The 10,006-nt window shown below is 39.9% G+C and overlaps 1 protein-coding gene across 3 annotated transcripts in view; it reads right to left on the reverse strand.

The window, feature by feature from the left end:
- The window catches only part of Carnmt1 (carnosine N-methyltransferase 1), a 33,729-nt gene extending 24,149 nt beyond the window's left edge, over nt 1-9,580 (reverse strand). For 2 of the 3 annotated variants that reach the window (XM_020186236.2, XM_020186245.2), the window contains exons 1-3: nt 9,166-9,579; nt 1,126-1,321; nt 177-340 (exon numbers count right to left, since the gene is read on the reverse strand). In XM_020186236.2, coding sequence (XP_020041825.2) covers nt 177-340; nt 1,126-1,321; nt 9,166-9,398 — 593 coding nt within the window. In that variant the 5' untranslated portion in view covers nt 9,399-9,579. Of the gene's footprint in view, nt 1-176; nt 341-1,125; nt 1,322-9,165 lie in introns of all 3 variants that reach the window. The other variant, XM_074052068.1, reaches the window with a different exon arrangement.
- Between the last annotated feature and the right edge of the window lie 426 nt (nt 9,581-10,006).

Raw genomic sequence — 10,006 nt, forward strand, 5'->3', positions numbered from 1 at the left:
TCAAAATATGAATGCAACCTCATACAAAGAATCCAATAATGAATGTAACACACATGCAAAACATGCAGGCACACAGCAACTATAAAAATGAATCAAGACTGTGAAATGTCTCACACAGAAACTAAGTGATTATACAACTTAAGGAAACTGGTTTAAAAAAAAAAGGTACTATTTACCATCTCTCTTTTGAAAAATTTTTTAAAATTTCTTTAATAATTGGCTGGTAGCAGGCATCCCTCTCTGCTTTCCCAGTTTCACTCCAGTCTCTCACAAATTGTTTCAATGTGGATTTTAACTTATCCATGTCAAATGTAGATGCTGGCATAATTTTTCCATTCCCCTGTTTAAAAAACAGAAATCAATTAATTTCTGAGAATCAATTTTGAATATGCTTAAGTGGACATGCTATTAAGGGGCTACACAGGTGGTTTAGTGGATAAATCACTACTTCTCACCTCAAGAGCAGCTTGAGATCCTAAATGAATAGTGTGGTGGTTTCACATCTACCCTCAATAGATTAACTTTCATTAATCATAAAACCACCATATAATTAAGCAAGAGAGGACCAGAACTGAGGTGCTATGGACCAAACACCCTATCCTCTCTCTAAAAGAGGGAAGAAAGTCCCTCCAGGTCACTATTGGGGCAACATGGAGAGACTCACACTGGTGTGGCCCAACTGTTATCTATCCTGCGGATTCAAAAAGAGAACTTCAGTTTCTACTACTACCATTTCTTGAGAGTTAAGTGAAAATAATTTCTTAAAGTAAAAGGTTATCAACAGAATCAACATACTGAAAAAAATTAATTTTTCATAGCTAGTAGTAATCTTTTATAAAAATTTAAATCGCTAACCTTATATACCAAAACATTTAAAACACTTATGTCAACAGTGTATTTAAAAAAAAAAAATCCACAGCATCAGTGAACAAAACCAGCCTCTGACATACTGCTTTGTAGCCTCAGTAAATGACTGAACATACAAGTGAAAACATTCTCTGAGTGGAGTAAATGACCTGTGCAGTGCAAGACTATAAAACTGAAATTCAGTAAGATAATCTAAAGACCTCAAAATATAGAAGCTAAATCCTAAAATAAAAACAAATAGAACAAACTTTCACATACATCTTCTCCATATTCTTTATTTTCAAACATATGTATGCAATCATTCACAATGGTCAGTAGTATTTCTTGATTATGATCAATGCATTTCCGGATCTTGTCCAAGTGAAGAGGAAACTGAGGAAGTAGTTTCTGTTGATTATCTGGAAGTGATCGAAACTGTCTTTCTGTTCGGTTCACTCGCTCATGCATACTGGTGCTAAAACATAAAAGGTGTTTTTTAAATTGGCAAAAGAATTTTCATCAGAAGACAACCTTATTCTAAGACTGTCTTTCTATATAATTATTCCTTTATGTTGGATACTGTCCTTCATTTATAATCTTTTGGCTTCTTAAGAATATCAACTTACAGAGCTTTATATGTTTTATTACAAATCCTTCTCAAACCAATCAAACACAATTAGCTTGCAATTAAAATAGATACCTGCACCACTTAGAAGGGGAAAAGAGAAAATATACAATTTCTTAATTGTACATTTCTTAAAGTGAAAGAGTATCAACTAATAAAAGATTAATGCACATTTTTCTGAGTTCAATTTTCAAACTTAAATTTTAGTAAAACTAGATGAATGAATGCCTTAGATTTCTCCATCATTAAAGTAGCAAAATGCTGCTGTGGAAATAATTTAGAATGGGTTAGGGATACAACTCAATGGTAGAGTGCTTGCCTAGCATGCACGAGGGACCTGCGTTTAATCCCCAGAACCACAACACAACAAAAAGAAATAAAATAATTTAAAATTAACACAAAATGGTTTTGAAACAAACTAAAAGCCAACTAAGTTGAATTCTGAAAACTATTATGAGAGATCTGGAAACTATTATGAGAGATCTTATATACTACAAAAGTATACTGGAATTATGTAGGATTTCACATGACAATATTCACACTTTGCATTCCAAAGACTTCCAGGTAAGTGTAATGGTCACTTTGGGGACTGCTTACTTATAAAACAAACAAACAAAAGAGACAACAACATTTTCAAAAGTTAAATGTACATTCACAATTAAATGTCATTTTACATCAACCAGATGGGCAAATTTTAAAGCTTGACTAGATCAAATGTTGGTGAAAAAGTGGTATAATTAGGACATTTGTACACTAATGTTGGGTGCATAAATTAGTACAACCACTTTGGAAAATAACTTATCATTACCTAATAAAGGTAATATGGAATCTGTCCTATGACCTAGCAATTATACTAGACCCAAGGAACTCTTAAAAATAGGTACCATTAGGGCTGGGCATAGAAATATGGGGCTAGAATATAGTGATTTTTTTTTTTAAACAAAAACTGGGTGGTATTCACTGTATTATTCCTTATATTTTAAATATACAAGCATTCTTTGGCACTTACTCAATACTAAATGAAAATGAAAAGTACCTTTTCCATTTGGTTGCCTAAATCTTTTTAATCTATCTATTCACCCAAACAATTCTTTCATTTTAACATTCTTATACCAATTTACTCTCTAACTGTAGAACAGTAATAAACTCAGAAGAAGCTCTTGACAAAACTTAAGCACAAATATCATGTTTTTAGAAGCTTATCTGTGGTGGTTTGGTGTGAGAGGCGCTTAGGGGTAATGTGAAGAGATCAAGATGGCATTAGGTACACGGGCGTTTGGTATTTTTCTCCTTGGAGACAGTAGAGAGCTTTGAAGTCAGGCAGATCTATATTGGAACCCAGGTTATGTCACCTATTTGGTATGTGACCACAGGCAATTTACATCCTTCCACTGTGCTCCAACTGTGTTGTATAAAACACGATAATAGCAAAAATGATTATAATGATGTTTGTAGAAGCTACCACTGCTTGAGATTTAATAAATGCCAGGTGCTAAGCCAAGTACTTAATAGAAATTACTCTGAAAAATGTATAGGAAACCCCTCAAGATAGGTACAATACTCCTCCCTCTGTCCACCCCCCGAGTTTCACTGAAAATGGAACTACTGCACAAGACACTTATTTCAAAGGCTGAAAACACAGTAATATTCAAAAAATAGTAGGACAGTGAAAATCTGAATATGAAAAATACAGAAGTAGAAAGGGAAAAAACAGCTAATAACCCCTCTTCTAGAAGGAACCACTTTTTGCACATTTCTGTTTTGTTCTGAAGACAAAGTCATCTAACACCTTTTCTAAAAACTGAGTATTGACATTCCAATTGCATATTTCCACGGGGTACAAAGTGATTTTGTGTTACAAAGTATAATGATTAAACCAAGCTAATTAACATATCTGTCACCTCACATACATCATTTATTACTCCAGTACAATGAAACATTGTATCCTCTGAAGAACAATCTCCATTCTCCACCAACCTCCCTTGCCAACACCATGGTAACCACCATACTACCCTATTCCTCTAAGATTATTTTAGATTCCACATAAAAGTGACAATATGAGGTATTTGTCTTTCAGTGTCTGGTTTATTTCATCTAACATCTTTCTGTTCAAAATATAGTACAGTGCAGGGCACCCTAGCTATTTGGGAGGCTGAGATTGGGAGGATGGAGGTTCAAGGCCAGCCCAAGCAAATAGTTCATGAGACCCCGTCGCCAGAATAACCAGAGCAAAACAAACTGAAGTGTGGCTCAAACAGTAAAGTGCCTGATTTTTAGTTCAAACCCCAGTGCCACCAAAAAAAAAAAAAAAAAAAGTACACAGATCACTTGGAAATGTTTATGAATACAGACTCACTCTCAAGCCTTATCCAAGATCTACTGACCTAGAATCTGCCTCTCAGCCAAGACTCACAGGTAACTGAAAGTTTGAGGAGTACTTGTAATTCTTCATCCTTATCAAAAGAGTTTTCCTAGATTGGAAAAAGTTCTCAAATATAACATGACTATAATTGACTGCTTAACAATCCAATTTATGCAACTAAAATTTACTAAACTATTTCCTAACTATTGGGCATTTCAGTTTTTTCACTGGTCATAATGAATTTTTTGTGTGCAAAATGTGTCTATACTTGCTAAAGTTTGGGTGTCCCCATCAAAACTCATGTTAAAATTTAATACCCACTGTGAAGTATAAACAGGATGGAAACCTAATCCAGCTATGGTATCTGAAGGTGGGACCCCTGTAAGGTAATTAAGGTTAAATGAGGCCATAAGGATGGGGCCCTAACCCAAAGAGATTGTGGCCCTGTAAGACAAGAAGAGATAAATTAGCATGCTTAGCCCCTCTTCTCACCATGTGATTCCCTACACTGCCTCAGACTCTGTGGACTCCCCACCAGAAAGGACCTCACTTGATATACCCACACAACCTTCAACTTCCTAGCCTTCAATACCTTGAACTAAATACACCTCTTTTTCTTATAAATTGCTTACTCTGAGGTATTCAGTTATAGCAACAGAAAATGATATTTTAGAAAAAAATTAGCACAAATTTCCCAAAGTAGAATGATCAGATCTGAAGGTATTAAGTATTTTTAAGGTTTTATGATTTTCAGAAAGATTGTATCAATTTACATTATTATATAAAGTGGCCTTATATATGTTAGGAAACAGTAGGGCTGTGACAGTTTAAAATTCACTATCAATAGGTTAAACAGTCTCACAGAACTTTTTTTTCCCAATATTCCTGGGAATAGATGCCCTACAGCCTCCCTTCCCATACCTCAAAATTCATAACCAAACTGACTGTAGCATGTGCCCTTCTTCCTATGCAGTTAATATTGATGAGTGATACACCATAAATGCACTCAAGTCAGAAACAGTCATCGTCCCCAAATGCCCCCCCCAGTCCCACAATTAAGAAGCCTGACACACTTTTTGACCCTACTTGACAAAGTTGTCTGCAAATTACTCCAGCTCTGGTGCTTTACCACTGTTCCCATTATGTCTCCCAAAGATTAATGGGAGGCCTACTACCTAGGAATACTGTGCCACCCTCCCCACCTTTACCTCTAATCAAATGAATTCTAAAATGCAAGCCTACCTTTGCCACCAGTGAATCTTTACATTTCAACATATTGTAGAAAAGTAATCAATAAATATTCAGTTGTGCTCCCACTTTTGATTCTTCAAGGAGACTACTTGTGTTACCACAGCTGCAGGGGGAGCTGAGGTGAGTTATGCTATCAATTGCTGATATAAAAGTGAAGTAACTACGCATAGCAGGATGAAATGATGCATGTTCCTTAATCCCTGGTTACTTAATGGTATGCAAAGCTAGTAGTAACACACACCCAGAGACACTCTTAAAATAGGGGGCTGACATGTGCTCAGTTAGAACACATGTTTAGGGACAATGGGTGCAATCCCCAGCACCACCACCACCAAAAAAAAAAAAAGAGTGGCTTCATCATTAGCAACACCACGAACAACAGATGTTGGCGAGGATGCGGGAGAAAAAGGAACCCTCTTACACTGTTGGTGGGAATGTAAACTAGTACAACCACTCTGGAAAAAAATTTGGAGGCTACTTAAAGCTAAACATTGATCTACCATTTGATCCAGCAATACCACTCTTGGGGATATACCCAAAAGACTGTGACACAGGTTACTCCAGAGGCACCTGCACACCCATGTTTATTGCAGCACTATTCACAATAGCCAAGTTATGGAAACAGCCAAGATGCCACACTACTGATGAATGGATCAAGAAAATGTGGTATCTATACACAATGGAATTTTATGCAGCCATGAAGAAGAAGGAAATGTTATCATTCACTGGTAAATGGATGGAATTGGAGAACATCATTCTGAGTGAGGTTAGCCTGGCCCAAAAGACCAAAAATCGTATGTTCTCCCTCATATGCGGACATTAGATCAAGGGCAAACACAACAAGGGGATTGAACTTTGATCACAAGATAAAAGCGAGAGCCCACAAGAGAGATATGAGGATGGGTAAGACACCTAAAAAATTAGCTAGCATTTGTTGCCTTCAACGCAGAGAAACTAAAGCAGATACCTTAAAAGCAACTGAGGCCAACAGGAGAAGGGGACCAGGAACTAGAGAAAAGGTTAGTTCAAGAAGAATTAACTTAGAAGGTAACACACATGCACAGGAAATCAATGAGAGTCAACTCCCTGTATAGCTATCCTTATCTCAACTAGCAAAAACCCTTGTTCCTTCCTATTATTGCTTATACTCTCTCTTCAACAAAATTAGAGATAAGGGCAAAATAGCTTCTGCTGGGTATCAAGAGGGTGGGGGGGGAAGGGAAGGGATGGGATGGGGTGGGTGGTAAGGGAGGGGGTGGGGGCAAGGGGGAGAAATGACCCATATTATTCATATGTATGCACATATTAATAATAAATAAATAAATAAATAAAAGAGTGGCTTCTTACCAAGTTGATCCTTACCATACTTATAATTGGGGCTAACTTCAGTAGCCAGGAAATCTTACACTGACTACTGGGGTCATTTTTTGCAGCCTCTTCAAGCAGCACAGCTGAGCCCACTTGTTTACATAATTTTTATTTTTGCTTCCACACAAGGATGGAGTTGGACAATTGTGAAGCCATACCTAGCCCTAACAGCTGAAAACATTTACTTCTTGGCCTTTTTAATAAACTGCCTATCCAGCTTTTAAGGAATGTTTTACAATCAGACTCTGGTTCTGAACTAAGTAATAGCATCAGGAGCCCATACCCATGAATCAAAAGGTATTTATTGGCCTATGTCCTTTAATCTAAATATGCTACATATTAACGAGAAGACATTTCGCAGTAAAACCAAACCTTCCAAAATGTGGAAGTACTTGCTACAGGTGTAGGATTGTCCACGACCGCTTACTTCAGTGATGGAAAGGCTTGTTACTTACATTCCAATACAGCACATACTAGCTGGTGTGGCTACTGAGCATGTAAAATGTAACCAGTGAGACTGAGCAACTGAATTTTAAGTTTTATTGAATTTTAATTAAAGGTTAAATTTATCCAAATGTGGTTTGTGATACTGGACAGTGTAAATTTAGAATACCAAACATGGGTGGAATGCAACATCTAGTGTGGTTTCTGCTTTCCTCTGAGGGCTCTTTTTATTATTTTTTTTAATGCATTATTTTTAAGTGTATTTTTGATATTATACTATTTTCAGTCTAGAGAGTTGAAGTATTTCATCTAGAGAGCATATACAAATAAGAAGGACTTTTTTTTTTTTTACAAAACAAAAAATTTCTTTAATCCCACACTAAGCTGATAAAGAGAAATGATAGTACAGGGACTAGTGTCACAAGTACTAGCACATGTACACAGCTCCCTTTCTCTACTGCCACTTAAAACTAGTTCCAGGTCAAAGCTCCCTTCCCCCAGCACAAACACCCATTCTACACCTAACAACACCTATTATTCTAAATTGGTCCTAATATGTTGAAACTGGGTATAATTACACACATTCAATTAATTGAAGCTACTACATTCCCAATTTCCCAATATTCTTTCTAGGTTTTTCAACAGCAAAATGTACCTTATTTTTCTGCACCTACCACTAAGCAGGCTGATGTTAGGTCACTGTAAATGGTTCTTTCAGGCACAATTCTGGTATGAAATTTAATTCTCTGGTGTTCTGCCTTCCTTCCTCAGTTGCTACTGAATCAGAGAAATAAAATACCCAAACTACTGATTCCTTTTTGTGCTCTGGAAGTAATGCAGCCCATGCCCTTTACTCCTGGATTTAATTAGTAAATTATTTCAACGAGATATTTGAACTTAAAAAATTTTTACAAAGTGTAAGAGGAAATGCTTAGTAAACTCAAAGCCCTAGATTAGATTGCCAGCACACTCCCCCCCTTCCAAAATAACATTCTGTCACAAATGTAATCAGGTCCCAAGTAACTTACTAAGGCAACATTCTAAATTCTAAACAGTAACAAACCAGTGTAACCATCAGCCAAAAACTGGTAACACTATTTGGGAATGTATTTGCTACTATGTTTTATATGTTAAAAACAGAGCTTCAATAACACTTCCAAGCACTGATGACACAAAAGGCTTAGTCCCTGCCCTTGAGGAGGTCACAGTCAAGCAAGAGATTTATATACATAACTACAATACAAATGAGATCAACATTAAAAAAAAAAAAAAAAAGCATAAACCACAGCAAGCCCCCGTCCAAGACGGTTTTACCTGCATAGGTCTTGCCTATCTGGTTCCAACTGCAGGCTCGAAAGATAGCTACTTAGTGGACTCTCGTGTCGCTTATATTAATAGTTGTGTTATCTTATACAGTTGATCTAAGTCCCTTTCAGAGTTTGAAATTATCTCATTTTCTTTTATTTTTGCAGCACTAGGGTTTGATCTCAGGGCTTCGCGCTTGCTAGACAGGCGCTCTACCAATCACCCACACACCCAGCCCTTGAAATTTTAATTTTGTGAACAGGCTATTATAACATCTATCTAGAAGAAACACTGAAGTTAGGAAGTTGTATTACGAATGAGGTACATACTACCCAGTAAGCCAGCCCAAGAAGAGAATTCGATACACATTTGCAGAATAAGTAAAGCTGGCTGTTACTGTGTCTTCTCTCATTTCCCTTATTAATTAGCAAATTTTGAAATATCAGAACCATCTCTACCCTTACCCATCCACCAGTTAGAACCACTGTGCAACCCTCTATTCAGTCGCTCGCCACCAAAGCGCATGTATATTCACACCGCCAAGGTGGGGGGGGGGCGGGGAGAGGCGAAATCTATTACCAGAACTGGCCACAGTTTGGAAAAAAAAAGTCCCAGGGATGCCCACGTGTAGGTGAACTTGAGCTTTCCGTAAATTAAGTTTGGAAGACATCGACTCATGTCCTACACTAGACGATTTTACCACCATCCTCTTCTGCTTGAAAAGTGTTACAGCACGTCGGTCATCCCCAAAGCCAAGCCTTTTTACAAGGGACGGAAGGCAGGGGAGCTAACGCGATCCCGCGGGTAGGAGACACGAGGCTGAGCAACGAACGGCGCGGCAGACACGCGGTGTGCAGGGCTGGGAGCTGCCGGGGTGGGGCGAGAGGACTCGGGCCCGACTCCAGCTCAGGAGGTCGGGCCCGGGACCCGACGGGCGGGCGGGGATCCGCCACGGGCTCCTTACCCGTAGTAGCGGAAGGCATTAATGATCTTCCAGAAGTGCTCGCGCTCGAGCCTCTCCTCCTCCTCCTCCGTGCTGCGCGTGGCTGCCGCCGCCGAAACCGCCGCGGCCGAGCCCAAACGCCCGGCAGAGAACTGCACTTCCACCTCCTCGTTCCCGCCGCGGCCGCCGCCGCCTCCCCCGCAGCCCTCGGGCAGCTGCGAGGCGGACGGCGGGGCACGCCGCCGTCGCTGCATCGCCGCCAAGGCCCTCGGCCTGGCTCGTTTGCGTCCCGCCGCGACTGAAAGCGTGGTGGCGACTGCTCGGCCTCCCCCTAGACAGCGCCTGCCGCGGACATACCCCCACCTCGCGGCACGCTCCGCCCCCGCCGCCCTCAGGCCTCCATGCGCACCCCGCTCCGCCAGGTCTTCGGGACGCCTGCAACATGCGCGCATGCGCGTGCGAGGGTACGACAGCCTCCTTCGCTCATTTGCTGCCGGGCACTGGCGACGACGGGCTGACGTCATGATGATGCTTCCGGGGGCGGAGCTATGGGCCAGGTGGTGGAGCGAGGTGGGAGGTGCTCCTCTGTGGGGTTGGGCTTGCACAGCTGGCACCTGTGAGCTTCGGTATGGGCGGGGCTTGGAACCTGACGTGGGGAGCAGACGCTGGCTAAGGCACCAACAAAGAAGGGAAAAGCAGAAAGCAAAAGTTCAGCTTTGGTGATTTTATATAGGACGTTTAATTTCAGAGACTCTTAAAAGAGGATCTTGTGTTCACCTTGATTTATGCTTTAATTCACTTCCTAAATGAATATCTTTTAATTGCCTAAGGAAATGGAAAACATGATCATCTTTCCAGTGGC

Source organism: Castor canadensis, chromosome 13 (assembly GCF_047511655.1).
Source record: "Castor canadensis chromosome 13, mCasCan1.hap1v2, whole genome shotgun sequence".
In the NCBI taxonomy this organism is placed as follows: domain Eukaryota; kingdom Metazoa; phylum Chordata; class Mammalia; order Rodentia; family Castoridae; genus Castor; species Castor canadensis.